At 34.9% G+C, this 26846-nt stretch overlaps 2 protein-coding genes and 1 long non-coding RNA gene across 20 annotated transcripts in view; 2 read left to right on the forward strand and 1 right to left on the reverse strand.

The window, feature by feature from the left end:
- Positions 1-940: 940 nt before the first annotated feature.
- On the forward strand, positions 941-15003 carry LOC128162414 (receptor-type tyrosine-protein phosphatase epsilon-like). The gene is made up of 20 exons (XM_052825613.1): positions 941-1067; positions 1817-1960; positions 2088-2190; positions 2299-2387; positions 2787-2944; positions 3815-3908; positions 6006-6070; positions 6676-6709; positions 7636-7733; positions 8104-8232; positions 8446-8594; positions 9275-9410; positions 9557-9700; positions 10025-10118; positions 10449-10516; positions 11239-11373; positions 11919-12038; positions 12478-12632; positions 13080-13215; positions 14683-15003. Exons 1-20 carry the CDS (start codon positions 980-982, stop codon positions 14722-14724), a joined length of 2181 nt encoding a protein of 726 aa, XP_052681573.1. The 5' UTR covers positions 941-979; the 3' UTR covers positions 14725-15003.
- Positions 11721-22230, reverse strand: LOC128162415 (uncharacterized). Of its 2 annotated transcripts, none has more exons than XR_008240662.1 (3): positions 21999-22230; positions 16900-17047; positions 11721-12020 (listed from the first exon to the last, which is right to left on the reverse strand). It is a non-coding gene; the product is annotated as an uncharacterized LOC128162415 (long non-coding RNA). The 2 variants fall into 2 exon arrangements; XR_008240661.1 differs by having other exon boundaries at positions 11721-12017; positions 21999-22228.
- Positions 16916-26846, forward strand: part of LOC128162412 (integrin alpha-2-like) — a 43535-nt gene continuing 33604 nt past the window's right edge. For 12 of the 17 annotated variants that reach the window (XR_008240658.1, XR_008240656.1, XR_008240657.1 and 9 more), the window contains exons 1-4: positions 21429-21570; positions 22243-22519; positions 25084-25199; positions 25367-25440. Coding sequence is in view for 12 of the 17 variants with exons in the window: in XM_052825610.1 (XP_052681570.1) it covers positions 22368-22519; positions 25084-25199; positions 25367-25440 (342 nt within the window). In the remaining 5 variants the exon portion in view is untranslated. The other 5 variants (XM_052825600.1, XM_052825604.1, XM_052825605.1 and 2 more) reach the window with 5 other exon arrangements.

A 26846-nucleotide genomic window follows, 5' to 3' on the forward strand; every position in this document is an offset into this window, starting at 1 on the left:
ATGTACAGTGTATTCAGTAATGTTTTTCCTATTCTATGTGCCAGTTCTAAAATAAATCATGTCAAAAAAGATACATATATTTTTAGTAACCTTAAACTATCAGTTGCTGGGTAGTCAAGAGTACTCAAATGACTTTTATTTAAAAAAAAAATAAAACAAAAACAAAACAAACCAAAACACAAAAAAAACAAACAAAAAATTCGCGATACTGCGAAATAGCTAAAACATGTTTACGTCATAAAAGCAATTACGTGATATGACGTCATATTCTTGAGGTTGACAAGATGAACACATGACGCTTTTGATAATTTGACGATTGATGGAGTTGTGTGCAACGGTTAAAAAAAGGCAAGTGGGACAATTTTATGCTATTTGTTTCATGATTACACCGGGTTTTTTTTATCTATAGGTGACCTAAACATAATGATACTATTATGTGCTTGCATGTAATATTTTTTTTGTGAACAAGAAGATAGAAAATCGTGTTTTCTATGAACTTAAAATTGTTTATGATAATCTTTTCACTATTCAATAGATCTATATTTTGGTGTTTCTCAATGGTTTGCAACGAATGTTTATAGGTTTTAAGAGTAGAAAACAGAAAAAACGATTTATTAGAGGTGAAATTATCTAGTAAATCTAGTAAATAAAACAATAAACTAAAAAGGGAGTAGTACCTTTAACACAAAATTTGGAAATAGTATCGTACTTTACGTTCTGATCAAAATGTCCAGAACATATAAAATCATTTAAAACACATTAATTAAAAGATAACTTTTTTTACCTAGAAAGAAATTAGAATATTGACCTTAATTTCTTGTCAGGGAAACTGTACTGCAGTAGACTACAGCTAAACCAAGATTTGTCTCAGTTACAGAAGGTGCGTGCTATACATTCATGTTCGGGTATATCATCATGGCTTTTTTCTATAATTAAGGTACAAGTACAACTTTGCTGAACCTTTGACAGATTTATAGGAATGACGCAGGCGGTAGAGACCATGAAGCGACAATGGGGTCACGGGGTTACCTTTATCCTGATGGTACACCTGTGGATACCTGGAGAAGGTACGCTATATCTATCTGTAATCGGCTGACTTTTGATGGTGATTGGAATGAGCAAACAATTCACTTGCTATAGTGGAGTATCTAACATGCTTTTCAAATAGAGTAAGCTTGTTAATATTCATTCGAGGAATTTAAGTTTCTACCAAAGATATTTGATTTTATCATTTATAACATAACATGGTACAGTTTATGCTTCTAAAACGCGAGGCGGTTTATTAAAAAAAGTGCAAATTGTTCCAAGTTGTGTTAAGCTCGTATAACATAGTTTGAAATTAAATTTATTCAATTAGACTTACAGCAAGAATTAAATTATTAAAGGAATTAATCTTTAAGTAGTATGAGGTGATAATTTTGGTCGGGGTGTGATCAAATCCAGTACAACCCGAATAGGCTTGCTGATAGATTTGATCAAGCCCCGACTGAAATTACCATGCACCTCATTATATTCAAAGAATAATCTTTATTACTTATACTTAGATAACTCTTAGCAACTGATCGATTAAATATTAGAATATTAATTATTATGCAAACCCCGCTTGGGACCCAGCTATACGTCACTTGAATTTATTCGACTATACATTACAAAATCGATTCATAGTGTTATTACAGACAAAGACATTGGAAAATGCAAATATTAAGTTAAAGATACATGTATATACATATAATGATGAAGACAAACATGATAATGATGTTATACATGTAGATCTCCAACCACATTCAATGATTGTGTTTTATCACCATAACTACAGCCTGTCCCTATGGTTTTTACGGCCCCGGATGCTTCTTTCCATGTTCCGGAAACTGCAGAAACAACTCCACCTGTAATTCTACATCCGGGTTGTGCGACAATGGCTGTAAAATAGACTACGTTGGGCCTTCGTGCGTCGAAAAAAGTAAACTTTGAACATTTTCTGTACATCAGTTTCATCAGTTAAATTTCTTTTACAAAAGATGGTTTGATTTTCATAAAACTATTAATGGACGACCTAAAGTAAGACATTTTTTTCATTTTGATTTTAGTTGCTAGTTTTTCTGTACCGAAAGCGGCTGCCTTTGCCATTGCTGCTGTCGCATTGTGTGTCGCCATCACCGCGATCGCATTACCCCTTGTTCTCTACTACCGGTGAATAAACCTATAGTTTCTGGCTTTCAGTATTATTTTTTATAACCATTCTTTTGAGGAGATACATTTATAACTCATTTGGTGAGATTTTCAACAATATCATTTTAGGTCCAAATACATTGGTCGACACAGACAAAAGACTAGGAGAAACCCATTATCAAGAGTGCTGACTTTAAATAAAAGAGGTTCTATTTTCAGTAAGTGACATTAACATTTGAGACAAAATTCAGTAAGAAAAGAGAATTAATCTATTTTTGTATTTATGTACAACTGTTAGAATAGCTTATAGTATACGTATGCCAACTGTACAGGCACCTGACGTTATATATTTTTCTCATAATAAAAATAGTATACCTTCTACAAAATAATATACAGGCACCTGACGTTATACTACATGTAAGTACATGTACAGGGTATATTATACTTTTTATTATGAGAAAAATATATAATGCTAGGTATATGTGGTCAATTTCTATATGAATGCATATCAAAACTATTTTTCGATCTTTAACAATTTTCCATTTTTAATAAACATCAAATTATTGAAAAACTCGATTTACAATGCATGTTTGAAAATATGCAATATATTTTATCAGTGCCTTCCGACATACAGATCATGAAAATGAAATCTCGGCAAAGTCTCGCCGTCAGCAATGGCGGGTTTGTTCCGCGAGATCTCGCCATCAATGAACTGGCCAATCTACTGAGATACGACAAAGTCGACGGGTATGAAGAACTCAATCGAGAATATCAGGTTAAAAAATATGGTTTTTTTTTTAAATCTAGTATAATATTGATAAACCTCCTTTGAATAAATTCCATTTATTTGTAATAAATAAAAATGTTGTCCGTCATTAAGGTGGTCAAGTACATTTTGAAATTTTAATGTGATCCGTCGTACATAACAATCTGTTTTATTGTTTTAACAAAAAACCAAAGTTTTAAAATTTTTAGACTTTACATTGTTTGACCATAAAATGCATTTCTTTTGGTAAATATTGTAAGAGCCCCAGTCTGTTTTAACTCATATATTACCAATCAAAAGCAAACAAGTTCTATGTAAAGATATAGGAAAATACTAAAAATTTAAATCTAATATTTAATAGAATTTTTCTTAAGGAAATAAAAGTTTACAGCTTTAAACATCATTTCTGAAAAAGATAGACCTGATGGTTAATTTGTTATTCACTCAGTCTCCTTAAGATATTGTTTATTTATTTTATTTATTCCAAGCTCTTGTTAAGATGGTTCTATTTCGAAAGAGTACCTCACAATACGGGGGTACATCATGCCTCTTTAACAAAATTTGTGAGGTCCTCTTGGTCTCAAGCATTGATTTTATTCGTCACGAATCTTTGCTCGTTTACAAATGCGTATGATATGGAATGAGGTCATGTAAATGTTTTCTTTTTAGAGGGAAATTGGACGCCCTCATATTTATCGCGTACTTTTTATTTAAAATAAGCAAAAAATATAAATTGATTGTAAAATTATTCTTATAAACTTTTTTAATGTCAATGTAAATGTGTATTTTCATCCACATTAATAACTCGGTGAGCCCCACACAACCTGAAATCGCGTTTATTCTTATCTATTCTTAATGCATTATTTGTGTTTCCATCAGGTGGTTCCGGTGGGAGAGCAGAGCCATCTACAATGTTCGGTGTCCAGACAGCGAGAGAACCAGTTTAAGAACAGAGCGGAAATCACCCTGCCGTGTAACACTATATAAATAGTGCCTGTTTGGGAGGGTAACAGTTGAAATTGACACCCCGAGAAAACCATTGTCAACCGACGCGAAGCGGAGGTTGACAATGGTTTTCGAGGGGTGTCAATTTCAACTGTTATCCTCCCAAACAGGCACTATTTATTTTGTTATACTGAATGTCTTTTTTAAAATTTTTAAGAAAATTTTACTGCTTTTATATAGGAATAACGTGAATTCTACAGCGAACCGTACGCGCATAATTTTCGCGCATGTAATATTTTTTAATGTTACCCGTTGCCAAGTGCGTTGCTAACGCTGAGGGTAATAGTAAATATTATTAACTGCGTCTTAACCAATCAGATTTCAGTATTTAACATGAAAGTATAACAAAATCTTTTACTTAATGTACACCCCGGTACTTTCATCATATATAAATACAGAGCTCGCCGTCACCAACACCCCCATTTAAAAACTCAGCCATAACTGTGATGAAGTGTTCACTCCAATGTCTTACTTCACCTCAAGTCCACACACACAAAAATTAAGTTACCTTAAGGAAACCTCAGATATATACATAAGGATTGGAGTAAATCAGTTATTGTAGAATAATGGTCGTTTATCAATTTACAAGGAGGCTATAATACCCAAATTATCCAGCAGATCCCTTTTACGACTTTTAAAAGAATTTAAGACAATTTTTCTGCCAATAAAAATTATATGATAAAGAATGAATCTACTGGTACTGGCGTAAGCACAGAGCTTTTTTTCTAGGAGGTTTCGATAGTCTGAAAAAACATACACATGTACATTATATAGTGTAAACAGTGGCGTAGCTACCATGTATGCTTATATGCCTGAGCATGCACATCGTTTGGGAAAAAAAGGAAGAAGCTCAGTAAAAAATATATAAAGATAAAAAAAAATAAAAAAAGAATTCAAGTATTAAGGTCAGACGACACGTTCCTCAATTTTAGATAACTTTTCCCAGGAATTAGTTAATGGTTTACTACTACTTTACTACTACTTTACTACTAGCTTTCTTGCAAAAAATTAGGGTACCTTACCAGGCATTTCTGCAAAATACTAGAGCATGCAATTTCCTATATAATCTTCTTGAAAATACACTTGAATTGCTGATATAAAAATAATTACATCTACAGCACAGCGAAATTCACTATATTACATGTAGATCTATATCTCCGCCGGGGCGGGGCTTTGAACTCACGACCTCTAGAACCTATACGCCTCTGGCAGTGAGCGGTCACAGTTCTAATCACTCGACCATCTAGACATATAATCAAATACAAGTAAATTTTGATCATTTTTAAAGTAATTATAAAATTAATATTTTTTATTTGAACTCTTTATTACAAGGAGATACAAAAAGATTCTCGAGGAACGTGTCGTCTGACCTCAAGGTCCATACTTCCGTCACCCGGTCCTTTATCCGGAATCAATGCTAAACAAAGACGTCTTAAGTACCAAATACAATGTATAGACACGCAGAGTGGTCTTACAGTACCATATTTAAGAAACAGTACACAATGCATGTACCTAATAAAGCAAAGGGTTTTTTTGCATTTGAACTTAGTTTTACACATCATTTTAAATTTCCCCAATAGAATATCACAGCTTTATTGAGATATTCATTGCATGTACCATAAACTAAGTGAAAATGAACTTAAAAATAAAATCTTTGAGTGGGTCAAAAACAAACGTCAAAAGTTTTTTCTTCTTTTAGCTTTTAGTAAGTTTTGTGATTTTATTTTATGCCTAAACTATAACCAAAATAATTTTAACTGCCTAAAAAATGCTTAAATAGTGAACATTCCTTTCAATTTCTGCGATGCTTTTTAGTGTTAAAAATCGTCAGAATCCATGAGCTTACGGGGCCTTCGCCCCCTGGGCCCCCACCAGGCTTCGCCCTGGACCCACTGGGGGCCTCATGGCGGACCCCAGCCCCCCTGCCATTTTAAGCATGCACTTCGTTTCTGGTCTAGCTACGCCACTGGTAAACAACATGCAAGTATTGTTGTTCTTAAAGTCAAGAGATGTCAGAATCAGTATTTGATATATAAGTGTATCATAATAATTTAAATCATTTCAGACGACCATTCAAGGGTAAAACTGGAGAGAACAGCGTCCGATTATATTAATGCCAGCTATATAGAGGTACAAATCTTAGTTTGCATTTACATGTATTACTAACCCCCCCCCCCCCCCCCAAAAAAAAAAAAAACAGTTGGAATACATCACTGTTATTAAGAGAACAATCTTTACTAAATAAACGTGCATATGAAACAAAATTAAATTACATATATATGTCATTTGTACTAGGTGTAAAAATATTGATAAAAAATAAAAATGAATAAAACGATATTATTTCGTTGAGACGCGCTGTCAAATGATTGTAAATTCTAGTATTCTAGTTTGATAAGTTTTGGAGGTGGGTTCTATAAGCCATTAACTCTGCTGCATATTGACGGTTCTTCTTGCACAAAAACCATTATTGCATTCCATATTCGTTCATTTATTTTGATTCAAATGAAAAAATGGGACAAAATATGATAAAAAGTCTTCGACTATAGCATATCTATGATTTTTTTTTAAATTTTATTTTCTCTGAGTTATTTTTCTTGATTTATTTTATTTATTTTTATCCATAAAAAGTTTTCTAATCAGTAATTCTTCAATTAGTTTTTATCAGTATTTCACACTTGATTAGTAGTACAGAGCTGAATTACCTTTCTTTGACTTTGAATTTTACATATATACAGATGGCTGAAGATTTTCGTTGCATTGCGTCCCAAGGTAGTGTACAATGTTTTCATACAACATGTATATCATAACCACCTAATGGTCTTTTTTAGCTCACCTGAGCCGAGGCCTCAAGTAGGCTTTTCTGATCAAGATTTGTCCGTTGTCTGTCGTAGCTGGCGACTTTGTCAATGTCGCAAACTTTTCACACTTTCAGCTTCTTCTTCAGAACCACAAAGCCGATTTCAACCAAACTTGGCAAAAATAATCACCGGGTTAAGGGAATTCAAGTTTGTTCAACATTTGTACGCATTTTTCGAAATTTTCTTCTCAATAATCGGGAAATAATTGGGTCAGAAAAGCTGAAGCTTGTGTGAAAGCATCCTCAGGTAGTGTAGATTCAAGTTGTTTTTTTTAATACTATGGTCCTCGGGGTAGGGTGGGGTAGGATAATAAAGAGAAAAATCTTCTTGAAAATTATTGAGCCAAAAAAACTTTAACTTGTGTTAATTAAAGAAAAGGTTGCGCATATTAAAGTTTGATCAAACCATGATTCTCTGGGGGGAAAAGTGCGGCCACAAAGGGATATTAAATAGGAAAAGGGAAATATATCCTCACAAATACCATAACAACAAAAGAAGCTCGGTATTTACCATAAATATTACATTTGTATATTGGATAAAAATCGGCAATTTTTTAACTCTTTGTGCAAGATTTTCTGTACTTAGTTGTCAAGATATGTTGATACTGTAATGCTGATTTTATCAGTTACATTGTACCTATTGTTGCCCAGGTGAGCGATGTGGCCCCTTGGCCCCTTGTTTTTAAATTGATATCATTTTTCTATGAATATTTTTATTTAAATATCACCTAGACAAGATTTGCCTGGTAAGAATTTTTTTAAAAATATAATTTTTGAAAAACTGCTTTCGATGAATCTAGAATACAAGAAATACATGTATAATGATTTCAACTCTTAGGGCCATTGGAAGGTACAGTGGCGGATCACTGGACAATGATTTGGCAGGAGCGGGTCTCTGTTGTAGTCATGCTGACAAACCTCATGGAAGACGATACAGTAGGTCCTACTGACTTATAGTCGTTGACAATCGCAAAATCTCGGGATTTTCCGGCAGAGCACGGAAGACCCGAAAAATTGCAATTTTGTTGTCGATCATAATTTCTTACTTAGAGGGCGGGCTATGGAAGCTTGTGTAATACGCCTTCTGGTAAGAGACTGTTTTCCTACATTCACTGTTGTGACTCTTGCTATTTGACCTGATGAAATAGTTATTTTAGATTTTAAAGACGAAATGTTAATGAATTAAAAGTTTATATTTTCATATATAACATACTATATATATGTATATATTAGTGTGTTTAGATGTCAATAAAATAACTAATTTTTAAGTATGTAAAACGAAACATCGCTATAAAATATGTTTCAGGAAAAGTGTTATCCGTACTGGTATCCTAAAGGCAAAGTATTGTTGGCTGATTCTCTCTCTATCAATGTACTCCACGAGAAGGTGTATGCGTTTTACACGACCAGAAATATTAAGATTGAAGACAGAGAAGTAATAGCTTCAATGTATTTTACGTTTTGTATATCTATCAAAATTTTTCAAAGGAGGCATGATTTCATTTTTTTCCTTCAATTCAGGAATTCAGGAGATAGTGATAAGAATGCTCAAATCATTATGAAGCAAATGTAAAGAAATTTGTTTTCCTTTTCTTTTCAGTGTTTAAGTAAGTGTTTATTCTTGTATTTTTGATATCCGCTTGAACAGACAAAGGAGTGCCGACTGCTGTGTCATTTCCAATTCACAAGATGGACGGACCGTGATATCCCCTACCCCTCTGAGTTGGTCCAGTTTTACCGGACAGTAAGACGTGCCCACGATGCTCAGCCTAAGTCCACACTGCTAGTTCACTGCAGGTCCCCGACTTTCTTATGTACACCTTACTTTTTAACCGTCGGAAACCTACAGTCAGTCTTCATTATAGCAATCGCAAATTCTCGGTCGTTTCCGGCAGGCTGGGAAAATTTTCCGAGCCTGCTGGAAAGGCCGGAGAAGTTGCGATTGTCTTCATTAGCGGACCAGAAGGGGGCGTCAAGGTTTGGACCATAAATAGTAGGGTTTTCGAAAATCTGGAACCGTGGATGGCCTGGCTTGGTTTCCAACGACGCGCTTACTTTTTTTTATATCCTATTACGCTGCATTAGAGTTTTGGTTGTGATGCTACATTATACATTGTAAAGCCAAAGTTTCCATGATTTAACTAATTAGATAATACAAAACTATAATTTTACACTCGTTAAGTTGTTCGTTTACCTTCTTGGTCAGTTTGAATGATTATCTTCAATCTCTTCATAATTTAAGCATAGGGTGTACTAATAATTCTGTGAAATTAGTTATGTTTGATTTTCCTTTGTTAATTAAACATATCCTAAAGAAATTGGCAGCTCATCAAACATTACTTATGGAAACCATTTATTGCTATAGTCTTCCAGAGCAACTCAAGTTAACCATATCCAACGTATAGGGATACTCATCGTACCAACACCATTTAAGTGCCAATGCACGTGAATGTGGATAATTTTCGATGTATTTTCAGTGACGGAGGGGGTAGAACGGGGACCTATATTGCCTTGGACAAACTTCACAGAGCGGGGCGGAGGAACGGTAAAGTCAACGTGGCAAAGTGTCTCACGGAGATGTGTGAGCAGCGGATGAATATAGTGGAGAATGTGGTGAGTTATGCGCTTCGCCGGAAACGCCACGATGTCCGCAAATAATTCCTTTATTATTCTGCAAACATGGTTTTTGTGCGCCTCTGTTGATCATAAATATTTGCGAGATTCGATGTAGTGAAATTGCATTTTTCCTTCTTGTGTAGGAACAGTATATTTTACTCTACCATACGCTATGGGAGTCTTTCCATCAGCATGCCAACCTTATCAGGAAAGAAAATCTCAGACGGACCTTTACAGAAGATATGGCGAAACCCATCAGACAGAATAACATTTGGAAGGAATTCTGTGTAACATCTTTTTGGTGTATAGATGCAGTATATATTTTAATGCTTACTTGTAAAATTTGGTTTGTATTTCTTTATTCAATTATTACTCCAGGAGGATATCTCATTTTCTTTAACTAATAATATGGAACCTATTGGTAAATAGTACCATCATTTAGCTCTGTCCAATTTCAGAACATATACTGTTCTGTCTTATACCTCTCGACTGCATTCCATGAGTTTTTAGATTTTTCTTTAGATTAATAAAGCATTGAAACGGAGAAAATTTTGTCAATGAAAGATCAAGTTCCAAGTTCTGCATATATTAAACTTTGCGTGACATTCTAGGAATTGATGTCTGTGAAGCCAATCTATGAGGACAGCATTAAATCCACTGGCCACGCCAATATCGGTCTTAACCTTTTACCCAGTGTCTTGCCAGGTAAATTTAACTGTAAACCTATTTCAGTTCGCGTGCAAAAAAGTTTTGCGATATTCGCGAGAATTTTTCATGATTTTTTTTTTCGCCGTGCACCAGTGTTTTAATGTCTAAAGTGTATTTTATTTGTAAAAGATTTATTTGCAGTCTACATGCATATTTTTTATAATACAAATTGTTTTTGTCGCTGCGTTATTCGCGCTTCGAAAGAATTCATCTCCGATTATTTGTAATATAAAGTAGTGGCAATGAATTTTATATAATAATTTCCAGAAAGATGATGTAGAATAATTTAATTGAAGTTTTATTGTCTGTGTACCTTCGTATCTATAGTTGATGAATTCCGGGTGGTACTTTCCTCAGACAACCAATGTGATTATTATAATGCCGTCATTTTTTCGGTATGAGTTGTTATTTTGTTTGTGGTTTCCTTATCGGTCGTTAGTTTTGCTACATGTTTTTGTTGCTCTTATTTTTGTATTATATACACTGTATGTGTATATATATATATATCAGCACCTTTTACATATGAATTTATCTATTTTTATTTTATTACGCGGATGTGCATGTGTTATAAAACCTGTTAATTACAAGAATCACGAATGTTATGTTTTGCGTACAGGGACAGGGGTAGTTGGGAGGACTTGAGGGGTTGGCGGGTAATGAACCCTCAGCTCTTTGATCATTATTCAAAATTATGTGTATTTCATATTTCGTGGTTCTGATAGATTGTACATGTACCTTCTCTTTAAAACTTTTATTCATTGTTCTTTATGAAACTATTTAAACTTGTTTCTTTGAGAAAAAGACTTAGATACGGAGAATGTTTGTTGCTATTTTATTTATACATTAAATTAATAAAATAGCGTTTAAAGTGATAATGAATTTGCACTTACAACAAAGTCAGTACATGTACTCGTAATTCACTCTTTTAGGTTGTTATTAAAATCAAATTAAATTGATAGTCTGTGGCTCATCGCTTTAAGCGGGATTTACTGTAAAATATAAGTTTATCGTAACAAATCAAATTAGCAACGAATCAATTTTGAAGTATCCATGCATCTTTGTTTTTGGTAGATTTTTACCATATAAATATATACAAGTATTTGACTTCTTTTGCCAGACGATTACTGACTACAGAGGACTAATCGCCGCCCAGTACCCCGGGGACAGCACGGCGGGGAGTCTGGTACGTCTGTTGATGGAACAGAGGTCCCCAGTGGTGGTCACCATTCACCCCCTTATAGAACTCCACTCGGTAAGATTCACCTATCACTACTTCTCGGGTATTTAAGGCACAGCTCGGAAAAACATTTCGTATGTACACTAATAACATCTTCGGGTGTTAAAATTAATCCATTGATGTTTCCTATGTAATTTGGAGCATTTATTTCTAATACCTTTTGTTTATATCAAGTTTTATAAAAAGTTTGGTCGTTTTTCTGCTATGGTAGGAAAGACCCGAGAGGATTTGCAATTGTAAGATGTAGAGGTCTACTGTTTAAAATAACCTGAAGGATTGCGTTCCGACAAATTTTCATACCATTGGTTGTAAAATTAACAGATGAATGTGGACCAGATGATATTCGTGCTGTTGCCATTTTATTTCATTTTTGCATTTTTTGATAGTCCATCTTAAAATGTTTATATGAAAATCCCTAAATATAATTGTAGAAATGATGGGGTTTTATTATCAAGGTATTTTGTTTATATTTTATAAAACATCCGTATCATTAACAAAAGCAAGGACTAATCTTTTTATTTGATTAAGTTCAATCAAAATAGTGTTTTGTCCATATTTAGACCCCATTGTGGTATCCAGAAGTGACGTCAGAGTTGACGCCCTTTAAAATCCAGCGGATCTCGTCCAGCAATGTGACTGGTGAAATCCAACAGGCGGCGCTGCTGATAGAAAATACACAAGTAAGAGTCGGTATGGTGACTGATGGAATACTTTGAAATAGCAACAATAACAACAACAAAAAATTACCTTGATCTACAGCCAATATTTTGATAAACGTATAGGGACCTCATACATTGCACACTAAGCAATTCCAAAATATTTTTGCAATTTAACTAATAAAGTAAATAGTCAGTTAATGTTAAATTGAATTTAACCTCCAATATACAGTGCTTAAAATAGTTTGCAATCAGATTTTTTAGAATTCATTAAATTGTTTCAGCCCAAGATAAAGAAATAAAATAACCTGATCTGCTTGTGCCTTTTCCACGTTTGAATTAGAAAATGATATCACAATTTTTCTATTGAACAGCATTTTGTTGTGTTTGAATACATTGAATTATATATTGTTAAAATGAATATAAAACGTAAAAGTTTTACAAAATTATTATACATTTTCAGAACCACGAATCACATCGGGTGCACGTGCTGGAAATAATGTCCTGGTCAGCAAAGAATATCATACCTGGGGATACAGGTATTGTAGCGACCGTCGTTAAGGAGGCTCGTGACATCCGGGCACAAGAGGGAAACGGACCAATCACTGTCATGTCTTTGTAAGTCACATAGCTTACATCGTACAGTAAATATTCATTTGACTATACATGTAATTACATATATATTGTATACTGTCTAGAAATGTCAGCTTTGTTGTGAAGAATAGTAGAGCAGTGTTTTTTTATTGATTAATTAAGTTCATTAATAAACAATTTAGAAATGTCAGCTTTGTTGTGAAGAATAGTAGAGCAGTGTTTTTTAATTGATTAATTAAGTTGATTAATAAACAATTTGTAAAAATAGACCCCAGCGACTTACCAGTTAGTCAGCTCGAATCTGAGGTTTTACCTCAAATCTGTGACCTCGTATTACTGAGTTGAAAACTTAGTTGAGAACTGAGTTGAGTAACTTCTAAGGGTCGCTTATTGTGGTGCCAGATAGCTTAAGTTACATTCTAAATCATAGGTTCATTTGGCATTTATGTTTATGCCTTTGATGTTTTACAGTGACGGCGCGGCGGGCTGCGGTGTCTTTATCGCCGCTTATAACGCAACAGAACAGCTGGCGGTGGACGGGGCGGTGAACTTGTTCAGTGTGGTTCACGACATTCACATCAGACGACCGGAAATGATCACAACAATGGTAACTATGGTTACATGTGTAATAGAAGCAGTTGTCTTAAAGTAGCTTCAGATCATTCGGGTTTGCAATGACTTACATGTATGTAGTTCCAGTCCTAAGCTTGTCGATTTGGATTTTCGCGTAGAGCCGCTGACGTTCATCTACTATCTCAAAATCTGTACGCAATTTATCGGCAAATATCTACGTAGAGATGTTACGGAAGTACATGTATATGGAATCTTAATTTGTTGTTGTAATTCCGCGAAATAACATATTGAATATGTAGTTATTGTGTACCCATATACAATTATTGAAACAAGCAAACCTAGAGATAAAACAAATAAAAAAGATCTCAGACATAGTTTTTTTTTCGATAAATTAGATTGTATTAATTCCCAGTGATTTTGAAATGGGAATGCTCGACATGTACAGATACATGTATTATTTAAACAATAAAATGCTTTCTTTGATGAATCATGCGATATATGAAGGTGGCGACATTGCAGAAAAAAAAATACATACATGTAACCTGCGTTGATCATAAAAAGTAAGTGAAATTCACTAAATTGCTGTTAATATACAAAAGTACGTACTAAGCTAAAAGAAACAGCCAATCGTCTCCTGTAAGACTTTGAGTCTGACATCATCATGATTATTTCGTGCAGTCCGTGATATTTCTTAGGTCGCTGTAGGTTTCGACCAATCGATAAACAGGGCGTGTCGATTTCAGTCCTGTCAGTTTCAGCCGCTGTATATTTCGACCAATCAATAACCAGGGCGTGTCGTTTCAGTCTGGCTGTTTCTATAGAGCTAGGAATAAACTATAAGTTTCCGTAAGAAATATAGGGAATCATACTCGGTAGATGTAAATATATACATGTATGCATTGGTGAAGCGCGTGTGGTTGTACATATGTATACACAATGAAAATTACGGTAAAATCGATATTTTCAAAACTGTCTTATTGAACTATTCGGACAATGAATATTAGAGAAAAACTATCAGGCTAATTGGCAATAATAAATCATAAAACATGACATTTTTTCCTTAAATCAGTCGGGGTTCTTCCTTAATTTAATCCGTCATTTGTTAAATTACTGTTTTGTTTTTCTTAGAAAACATTTTGGTAATAATAAGGTGTTATCAATTATACTGAACAGGAAGAGATCGTTATAAGGCGGACGGTCTAATTTTCGATAGCGTCAAAACTTCCGTCAAAGTTCTGTCCATCAAATCATCTTATGTTTACTTAAGCTTGCAAACACATGCAGTTACTTCAAAGTCTCCAGTTGATGCTATTTCAGACCCACCCAATGCTTTTGTACTTGTCAATAAAAGAGAAAATCTAATTTCATGTATTATATAACTGTCATTGATACAAATTTAAGGGGAAATAAAATTCGTTATCTCAAGTCTACGATCTGACCTAAATGACCTTCAGGCAAGATGTAGTTAATTTCACTTGGGTTTTCTTTTGTAATATTTTAGGACGAGTACGAATTTTGTTACCGCGTGGTGGCGGGACTATGAAGTCTGCAATCGCAACTTCTCGGGCCTTTCCGGCAAGCTCGGAAAAACACCTCGAATGTATTAACATCACCGGATGTTAGAATTTTATACAAAATGGAGTCGCTTCCCATTAAAATAAGTATCGGCTAGACAGTCTTGTATGTCGCTTCTGTGTTATATTTTAGTGTATATCATTTACTTTAATGAAGTGTAGCTCACATCTCAACAGATCGTAAAATGTGTTCTATTTATTTCAAGTTTTACAAAAAGGGGGGTTGTCATGGACGCCTAGGTAATATTTCCGAGCTTGCCGGAAAGGCCCGAGAAGTTGCGACTGTGAAGTCTGCAGACTACACAGAATATACAGAGGAAGGAAGACTCCGGTGTTAAAAAAAGCAAAAACGTACAGAGCAAACCGTACATGGGAGAAATTATGCATGGTCACACAGCTTAGACTTATTTTTTAATAATCCGATTGAAATATGCTATAAAATTCAAATTCCATGTTTTTGTGTTATGTATGACTGTGAATGCATATCATAGGCGTTTGATGTATTTTCTTGACTTTGTTAAAAAAATTAAAACTCTGCTGTGTCGTCATGGAAGATTCTAGTTATCTTTTCTGAACTCATTCATCTTTACCACAGGCTAACTACACGTACATGTACACCCACTGACGATTAAAATTTCCGTCCCGAACTAAACTGTCCCAAAGTATATGAATATAAACGATTTAATCATTATAGATTTTTTCATATACGTACCTATATTACATGCGCGAATCCGGAAATTTTTCAATTTTATATGGTGGGGTGGGGGGGGGGGGGGGGGTCCGAGGGAAATTTGAGTTGTTTGTTGTGATATAAACTGCATGTTACTTTATTTCGGCATGTCATAGGGATCGTGTTACTCAGTTTCTCCTGTTAGAGCCATTTTAACAAGACCTTGGACTTTCAGTAGGGCGTAGCCATCTATTCCTTGCGTCAAATCAAATTAAAAATGACGAGGTCTCAAGCGAAATATGCATCGATTGCGTAGTCTTAGCTCAAAATCCAGACAAATCTTGTTGATTTCAAAGAGCCATGGCTGAGTGGCTAGCAATGAAATAGACAGGTCTACGTCACGTTGCTGTTTGACACAACTACCCAAAGTCCAAGCTCTTGTTAAATTTGTTCTAATGGAATAATAACGGAGTCAACGGGACCGATATACTATAAATTTTTAAAAATTGTCTTCATTTGCTAAATTATACGATGGCTCTGGGAACAAGAAGCAGTCCATAAGCCAAGTCAAAATTATCTTCAATTATTTAAGGAATCGGGAATCATTATTTTTTTTAAGTATGATGAGATGAACATGATCAAATCCAGTAAGGCCCGAAAGGCTTTATTATAGATCTGACCACGCACGACTGTATTCGATCTCCGCTTAATATTCAAAGAATGATTTCTATAATTATATAATTTTAGCAATTGTACGATTCAAAATTACCAAAATAGTCACTAATGAAATATATTTGAACTATACGTTACAAAATCTATGCGTAGTGTTGACATATGTACATTTCTGTGAAAACACTATAAAATCGATTTTGATACAGTGCATTTCATCGATTACAATTTTATCATTCGTGATCAAGTCCATCATAAAGCCTTTAACTGATGCTTGAGATAAATGATTGAGCACATAATAAGGAAGAAGTGTTTAAAAAAAATTAAATTATATCAGAATTAACGTGCATTCAGTATTCAAATTTTCAAATTTGACTTTTAAAGTCTTAAACTGCTGATACTAACTGGGACATGTACAGATCGATCCCTGAATATTTTTTCTATCAGGGGTCAAAGGGATCATAAGTTTGTTTGCCGTGGAGGGGGCGGAGGTGACTTATTTACGGTAATTTAATCATGGAATTTTAATAGGTTCTAATTTTTTCAGGGAGAAGGGGTAAGAACCCCCCCCCCCCTTCCGACCCCCCCCCCCTAAATCGATCCGTGCATGCTGGGATCATGAAAAATGATGAAAATAATGTTTTAAAAAAGATCTTGATATCTTTGAACAATATTTAAAACTTTTGATGAGATAATATCTGAAGAAAGTTACATGTGTTCGTAAAACGTCGGTCGTGCATTTGAACAGTCCTTGTAGTAAGGAAGTACTCTATGTTTATACATACAAAGTACAGCGCATACTTACCAAGAGTACACACTTACTTATAGTAAGTCTACATTCCGGATATATCTGAAGAAACGCTCCAATGTTCTGACCGACAAGAGGAGGGAAACGGAGCCTCGCCACACACAGTGCTAGCGTGTCCAACTCCAGTCAGCTGATCAAGCTGAAACTGAACGGTATTTTATTATTCTCTTCTGGTTCAAGCGCGGTAACGGAACGTGTACATATACTTGGCTTGTGTCCGTGTTAATTAAGTGCATTCAGTTCTATACTACATGTATATACATGTAATAATGTACTATGTAGGATGAAATATATACGTCGTCATCGATTAACCACAGGCTAAAGCATTAGATCTATAACTCAGGAATTGAATAATCGATTGATTCATTTTTACTTTATTTATAAAATTTCGAAGTTCTTTGGGTTATTTTAACTACCTCATTTACCCAGGCACGAATCGGGGGGGGGGGGGGGGGGGGGGGAGGGTACTTTATTGCATATTGCACAGATTTTAGATAAGCCCCCCCCCCCCCCACTTCCGAACGTTCAAAAACGCTGTCATGTGCCTGAATTCCATTGCTGTATACCGGTATGTACTTGATTACTTGTTTACTCATATAAAAATTATGTTCTTAGCGCAAATACTTGATATTAACAATTTATATTTTTCTTTCCCTAGAAGATGATTTCCTTAAACTTCCTTCCTTTGCCGTGATAAAAAATGCATAACTTTTTAAGGTCAAGTGTTTGTGATAAGGAATCAAGCTGATCGGTTGAATGGGAGAAGGGGTGAAAGTATAATAATATGACTCAATTTCTACTTATATTCTGCGTGAATTCTTGCAACAGCAAATTCCTCAAATATAGATACATGTAACCTACAACAATTTCTGCAGTTAACAGATTTCAGCGGTTAAGCACGTGACAGTGTGATTTTTTTAAATATTTCAGTGACCCAGAAAATGTTTAATTTCTTTACAAAATTTAAAATTTTGAACTCAGAGAAGCATGAAATTGAAATTGAATGAAAATTGAATTTTAAATGCAAAAATCTTAAGCCGTTTAGAGCTGGGATAAAATGTAAACACTTTTTTTTTTGACGGTGAACGACTTTTGTACTGGTTTTCATTTCGCTTGTGTACACAAAGTAATTTGATTCATTGAAAAAGCCCTCAAAGAAATACGACTCGACCTTTGAATGGTTTGCAATGTCGTACTTTTACATGCACATCACGGACATATTAGAATGTTGATTTGTGTTCAAATAAAGGAAGGAAATTTTAATGTCTAGACATTTTATTAACTATTCTCATACAAGATTTTTTTCGAAAAATGAAAAAATTTCTTTTCGTGCCATGCAATAGTTGATGAATAAATGTAATAGGATATTAGTACATGTACATGTAGATTCGATGTAGGAAGGTCAATAAGTATATAACTGTATATGGGTTTAATAATTATGTACTATGTATATGTAAGTGATTTATTATGACAAATATTATTTCTATTTATTGTAATTTAGATAAAGGAGAAAATCACATCGCCAAACGTACGTGTGTATATTTTAATGCCAACAGCTGGGATAGGGAATGTAGTCTTTATGTATAGTTTAGTTGTTTGTGGTCACAAAACGGAGGGGGGGGGGGGGTGATAACTTAAAGAAATTATACTCATGACGGGCAAAAATAATAAGCATGGCGAAGATAACCACAATAAGCAAATAATCAAACTGTCTGCTGAGAAAACTGAATGAACAGACAATATCAATATTGGACAAAAATATGAAAGCCGCCCTACCCCCACCCCACCCCGTCTCACCTCGTCTTTTTGTGACAAAACAAACATGAGATTTATTATACCATATCTAAACATTGAGTGAAGACGACCTATACAGAGTTTGACAGTTTTCAAAATATTCAATTTTGTCTATTTTTATATTCAAAGTTAGCGTAACTGCATATCCTAATTCAAAATTCATGATCATAGACAGACCAAGTTTCATTTAGAATGTTTTGTTCACTTCAAATATATGTGTCTATTTGCCTTTACAATAGGCATATACAGTGTATAATAGCTCTCTTTTGAATGATGACCCAATATTATTCATGACCCCTCTGCCTTTTTATACACACATAGCTTGTAAATAGTTCAGTAGGATCTGATACATTGTTGCTGTCCTTAGGGGTGTTTATTCAGCTCCGCCACTTCAACAATCAATTCCGTAAGCTAATTTTATGTGTTTTCATATTCTCTGGCTCATTGATAGATAACAAAACTATTTATTCCCCCGTGGGTATAACTGTTATTTATATGTTTTGGTATTCAACATTAGTATTCGAAAAGATGATATATACACACGGGTAATCAAGAAATCTCTCTCTCTCTCTCTCTCTCTCTCTCTCTCTCTCTCTCTCTCTCTCTCTCTCTCTCTCACCCCATTTCTCTTCTGCTTGAATTGATCAAGGCAGTATATTTTAATAAATTTTGAACAACAGGAAGACATACCGTTACATACATGAGAGAGAGAGAGAGAGAGAGAGAGAGAGAGAGAGAGAGTTGTTCTTTTTAACAAGTGTGGCGGGCACCTGCCAGTTTGGAGTTAATCGGGCGTGTGAGCATGAATTTGTTGAAGCGGTCCGAGCCATAACTTATTCATTCTTTAAGTAAAGCCTCGTAAAAAAAAAAAGATTTCACTTAGCAACATACACACTCCCTCATCAGGATATAACACCATAAAATGAGAATAAACTTCAATCTAAATTTTAACCCAATAATTCGATGAAAGTCTGGCTGGAGGTTTTATAGCTAGAACTACATGTACATGTATATTATTCAAAGGGATATTTGTTCTCTGAAGTGAAGCAAAATATACATTTTTTCTTTAGTTTTAAAGTATGTAATCACTTTATGGTCTTGAGGCCAGGTCAGTCATAAAATACAGGTGTGTTTATTAACAACCACTTCTTTGAAATGTAAGATAAAAATCTGATTCAAGATAGAAAAAAATCACAATGCCATGGGTTTATAAGGTACAGTTTACACGGGTATGACTGAATATGTTTTGTACTAAGGCTACCTTCAAGATAAGCAATTTTTAATCTTCCTTTTTAAGACAGAATATATATTGATATCTCAAACGCGCATGAGTACGAATGTTCACAAATTCTTTTGGAAAATTCCTTTTTTTTATTGCCGCCTAGAGAAGTTATCGTTTAATTGATACGTTTAAAACAGCAAAACACATTTGTTCCTTGATACCTGAAGTCTTAAAAATACACATGTAGATCAGTAATCTCAAAATCGTATTCTCCACAGAAAAGAAAAAAAAGAAGTGCATGGCGTTAAAAAAAGATATTTCTGCAATTAAGATGTATACGTGTAGCTATATGTAGTTTCCTGTGTGCGAATTCTACAGCAATATAATTGTAATTATGGGAATTTTCCTGAAACGTTCAATTAATTCAATTCGTTTAATCACTCAAATCAATTATACACAATGGTACATGCATGAGGTACGAAAGTGTATACTTGTGTTAATAAGCAATTAATGTTAAGGGCCTGTAATTATACACAACATAATGACACAAGTGTCAATAAGCATTAGTGAAAAAAAGAAAAAAAAAATAACGAAGAAAAAGTGGATGAACGACGATAATGAACTATGATAAATGAGGCAAAGGGACCGGACCTCCCCACCCTCCCACCCCCCCCCCCCCCCCCCCCGCCCCTCTGGAAAATATCAAATTCTATCACAGTGTAAAGTGACCAAAATTAGGCTTCGAACCATGCACCACCCATCCCCCCCCCCCCCCCCCCAGCAAAAAATTCTGGACATGCTTTGGACGATCTTGTACGTATTGTTGGAGCAGACAGCTAGTTTTGTTTACGTGAGTGGTTCTGAAGTAAAAGACATAGGATATAACACCGCACGCTGCATCCTGTAAGTTTGACAGGGGATGGCTATAATATCAGTTACGTATGTAGTATATAAACATCATGCACGTGCATGCATGTGTTGCACGAACTGAAAGATAACACCCGGAGATTCCTTCTTCGAAGATAGACCGGTACCTTTAGCAGACTGAAGAAGAATATACCAAGTAATTTTGGACCCCCCCCCCCCCCCATCCCACCTGAAATCGCACGTCATTTTGCAAGACACATGAAGATGTATTGCTTTTAAATGAAGCATATATATACTTACTTAGTAAATAGGTATGCATACATGCGTGTGTGAGTGAAGAGTTTTGGTACAACAGTTTTATGATTGTTTTAATATGCGACACTTTGCAAAATATACCACTATGCATTATTAAGTATACTATAGCAGTTACATATATATACACTGATTAAATATTGTGTTGATATACAATAAACTGTTTATAATATCACACGTTTACATACAAAACATTACATATTAATACGAAACCAGCAAAATTGTAAACCAGCTTATAGCACGTACATGTATGCATGCATAATACGTACATGTACATGTATGTACACAGGTATTGTCAAATTAAAACATCCATGCATGCAGTTAGAAGGAATCCCGCACCCTAAAAATAACTCCCAACAGTCGCACATAATACGGTCAAGGCTTTTTAAAAATAAAGGAAGCGGAGACATTTTTAAACTGCATGTGTAAAAATTTGGGGCGACCGGGAGAATTGTTTGCTAATCTTTCTAACGGTAAGTTCACTTTATGGTCTGTACATCATACATGAATGTGTATAGTATAGGGAATTGTTTATAGAGCACATGATATCACACCGCTTTGGCCCCAGATGTACAGCAAAATGCCACGAATTCCATAATCTTTTTTTTTTCATTTGTGGTTTATCTGTAATATATCTTGATGCACTTGCGTTTTCTGAACTACCGACGCGAACTGGAACATTTTAAAATGCAGGTGTGCGCAAAGACTTGAGGAGAATTACGATTCACCAGGTAAGTTTCGGTCCAGATTGGAGAATCTAAAAATAAAGCGAGTGAATCCCAAGCGTAATTGTGATAAATATACAGGTGTATATATACGTATACCTGAGATTCAATATATAGGCCTATAGAGGTAGGTGGGTGTTTGTTTTTGTGTTTAAGTTCAAGTAAGTAGACCCTACCTTGAAAATGAGTAACAAACTATGACATCAGAATGGTTTTCGTTCAACAGTGACTCGCGGTTTTTGTACGGGGCGCAATTTGAAAAAAAGAATCACATACGTCGATGACTTCAGTTTAAACACTCGGTGCAGCTATTAACTCAGTTATTTCCGGTATTTAGTGCATGGTAGTAGTATTTATCGTTTGTATTGATATGTGTGTATATAATAGTGTCTTATTATATCAATCGATTCTTATTATCAGATAAAAAGGCCACACATTAAGAGCACCGGAAAAATCTACTTTCGGTTTCAATTCAGGCAGGCATCTCTTCACTTCGTATTGTGAGTCATACAGCGCCGTGTAATCTCTTGAAAAATAAAGGCGTGATGGAGAGACAGAAAATATGTCTACTGTTTCTATTACTTTCCTATGTGTCTGGATTTAACATTGGACTTAAAGGAGTTGCTGTTTCGACAGGGGCGAGCGATTCCATGCATGGATACTCTCTGGATTTCGCTACCAAGGACAATAAAGTCTGGTATGTAAATATACACACATTTTATCAGATGACGTTAGACTGATAATTTCACTCAGGATATTGGCAGTACAGAATCTCCATTGTTGTTTATAAGTTGTCAAAATGCTGTACTGGAGAAATAAAATACTATAGGAGTACCCTATTAAGCTGTGTGACTGTCAAAATAATATGTTGAGACTATAGGGACTGTAAGTAAATAGCACAGTGGGGTAGCTCCTGACTAAAGTTACAGAGGTTTAGGCAGTTTAAATATCTGCTGATCACTTGCTCAGATCTCGTGGAAATTTATTGAATTCCCATAATAAATTTCAAAAATAGGCCTAGGACCCCTTCCCTCTCCCCCCAATATTCCTATGACACCCCCCCCCCCTTGGATCCCTGCATGTCTGGATCATTCCTCCTTTCTTTTTTTTTTTTACAATGTTTTGATAAGATATTCGCCATCTTTATTTGATGACCACCTTCTCATGGTTCGAAATAAAGCAATAAAAATTTCAACCTGACACAGTGACTGTAGAAGTTGCGTGTGACTCTATGGACAGTGATTATCAGCCTCAGGGTATGACCTTTTCTCTTTATACTCGTTCTAGCTCTACTAAAAAGCTATATGCATAGATATATATAGCTTAACTAGTGGTATTGATGGCTCCTGACTATAGAAATACAAGTGTTCTGGGTTCGATTCCTGGTTCAGCCATATATTTTCATTGTATACTTTATATTTGCTTTCAATCTTTAACAAGTGGAGATAAAGATTTTACTAGCTATTATAAGTGCCTGACAAGTCATCGTAAAGTTAAACATCTGAAAATTTAAGTGCATCTGGCATCTCTTACGTACATTATAAGTAGTAAGTACATTCAGTACTACTGTACATTGTTAATATCATGTTTATAAAACCCAGCATGTACAATGTATAAACTTTATTCTTGGTCATACACCTATACAATGAACAAATTCTTTAATCTGCTTTTTATTGTATATTAATTGTCACAAAAACAAACCAGCTTTTATATCGGCATCAGACAGCTCAGTTGGTAGAGCACCTAGCTAGAGATTTAAGGGGCCTGTGTTTGAATCCATTGTTTCTCCCATCTTGTTACAATAATATATATATCCCCAACAAATTATGAAACAAAGTCTTTTGTATTCAATGTACACAGAAACTTTAATTACATCCAAAAGAAAATTGACAATTGCATGAAAATTGACCGGTCCCAACTATTCTATTGAGTATTAAGTTTATTGACCTTTTTTCTTTGGGGGGGGGGGGGGGGGGTCTGGATAAACAACATCCATCCAAATGTAATCGTTATAAACCGTAAAACGGGTGTCCAAGACTAGATAGCATATCATTTACTGCAAGTTAATGTGACCCCTTTGGTTTCGTGAGAGAGAGAGAGAGAGAGAGAGAGAGAGAGAGAGAGAGAGAGAGAGAGAGAGAGAGAGAGAGAGCGAGCAAAATGTAAATATTACAGAAATTTGAAATGAGAAAATATTACCCAAATTACTTGTTGAATTTGCCGTATGTATTGAATCAGATGTATATTTTATTAACATGCACTGAAAGATTGATCAATTTATTTGATTAGTTCTTTTGAATAGCATGCCTGCATCATTATTCTTGCCATGTTACTGCAGGCACTGTATATTATATTTACATGTAATTTATAAGGTAAACATCTTAAATCTGTTTTTGAGCAGATCAGATATAGATATCTCATAGTCCTGGTCTCAGAATCATGAAGCAATTTTAGACTTAAAGCTGACATGAATTGATAAATATGCATTATTTCCCTTTTATCTCTGACTATCGCCTTATTAGTTATCAAATTCTATTGTTGCGCTCATCGCTACACACCCCTTATATAAGGCCGAGAGCACTATTCATGCTTCACTGCCTTCAGGTACATGTATTTCATTCTAACCACCCAAACATGTTACATTGGACGGAAAGATTTGTAGAAATGTGTTTTGAATGACAACCACTGCACTATTAAGGAATATTCATTGAAAGTCTAAACATACCATACTTAAATCCAGGTATACATATTTTAAAAGTCCTCGATCATTGTAATACGTTTTATTGTGTTGTTTTGTTATATCATCCTACATGCACACACTTTATTAGATCGCCCACTGAAAGCATGCACTTGGTAAGTATATTGTTGACGTAATTTACATTTTTTAAGTGACAATTTATGATCCATAAGTATTTTTTCTTTAGTGTCGTTATAACAAGACCTTGGACTTTCGATATGGCTGTTAATTTTTTGCATCGAAACGAGGTGAAAAGGAGGCTGGTCTCTGAAGTAAAATATACAGAACTTATAGAGAGGCATAGCACTCAAGTTAGACAGATGTTGATTTTAACAAGCAATGACTGGATGATCAACAATGAAATAGACAGGCCTACATCACAATCCTTTTTAACATAATTACCCAAAGTCCAAGTTCTTGTTTAAAATGGCTCTATTTCCAGGATCTATTATGATCCTGGACACCGGTTTCCCTCACAGCTGTCTTCAAATAAATGTCATTCTATTGCATCCTGATTTTGACAGGCTCCTGGTGGGGTCACCAAAAGCAACTGACCCAGATGTTGCACAAAAAACTGGGACAGTTTCGTACTGTGGAACCAGTTTAAACTGCCAACACATTGCTGTCACTAGACTTGCCGGTATGTACTTTTTAAAAAAATCTGCAAGCAAGTGATAGTATTCTTAGTCATATTGTATTTTTTTTAATTTCAAAACAGCAAAAGAGTTTTGACCATCCACCTGGAGGAATTCACCTTTTTTTTACTGTTTTAAAATTTTGCATCATTCATACCTTTTTTTGTTGAAGGTATAACCGGAATCCCGGAGGATAGGACTGATATGTGGCTGGGAGCCTCTGTAGATGTTGGCAATGCAGTAGCAGTAAGTAGCCACTTTTTATAACTCTCTGCTCAGCAGTACACCTTTAGACTAATTGTCCCCCGCCGCAACGCGGTGCGGGGACATAGAAATGCCGGGTGTCCGTCCGTGCATCTGTCCGTCCGTGTGTCCGTTCGTCACACTTTTTTGTAAGCGCTCTCATGCCTACAAATTTTTACCGATTTTCATTAAATTTATACGAAATGTTTATACCACTAATACTTTGGTCAAGTTCGAAAATCAGCAGTGGTCGATACTTTTTGTTGGAGTTATAGGACTTTGATCACAATAATGACTCTGATTTATCCAAAAATTGACCTTGTAAGCGCTCTCATACCTACTAATTTTGACGGATTTTCATTAAATTAATACCAAATGTTTATACTACTATTACCTTGGTCAAGTTCGAAAATCAGCATTGGTTGATACTTTTTGTTGGAGTTATGGAACTTTGTGACGGATTTATCACACTTTTTTGTAAGCGCTCTCATGCCTACAAATTTTGATGGATTTTCATTAAATTTATACCAAATGTTTATACCACTATTATCTTGGTCAAGTTCGAAAATTAGCATTGGTCGATACTTTTTGTTGGAGTTATGGGACTTTGTGACCTTGAAAGTGCTCTCATGACTACAAATTTTGACGGATTTTTAGAAAATTTATACCAAATGTTTATACCGCTAATACTTTGGTCAAGTTCGAAAATCAGCAGTGGTCGATACTTTTTGTTGGAGTTATAGGACTTTGATCACAATAATGACTCTGTTTTATCCAAAAATTGACCTTGTAAGCGCTCTCATACCTACAAATTTTGACGGATTTTCATTAAATTTATACCAAATGTTTATACTACTATTACCTTGGTCAAGTTCGAAAATCAGCATTGGTCGATACTTTTTGTTGGAGTTATGGGACTTTGACCACAATAACGACTCCGTTTTATAAAAAAAAATTGACCTTGTAAGCGCTCTCATACCTACTAATTTTGACGGATTTTCATTAAATTAATACCAAATGTTTATATTACTATTACCTTGGTCAAGTTCGAAAATCAGCATTGGTTGATACTTTTTGTTGGAGTTATGGAACTTTGTGATGGATTTATCACACTTTTTTGTAAGCACTCTCATGCCTACAAATTTTGATGGATTTTCATTAAATTTATACCAAATGTTTATACCACTATTATCTTGGTCAAGTTCGAAAATTAGCATTGGTCGATACTTTTTTTTGGAGTTATGGGACTTTGTGACCTTGAAAGTGCTCTCATGCCTACAAATTTTGACGGATTTTTAGAAAATTTATACCAAATGTTTATACCGCTAATACTTTGGTCAAGTTCTTTTAGATTGTAGTATTTTGGATATATTTGCGACAGGAAAAATAGAAAAAAAAATGGGTGGTGG

Source organism: Crassostrea angulata, chromosome 9 (genome assembly GCF_025612915.1).
Source record: "Crassostrea angulata isolate pt1a10 chromosome 9, ASM2561291v2, whole genome shotgun sequence".
Classification (NCBI taxonomy): domain Eukaryota; kingdom Metazoa; phylum Mollusca; class Bivalvia; order Ostreida; family Ostreidae; genus Magallana; species Magallana angulata.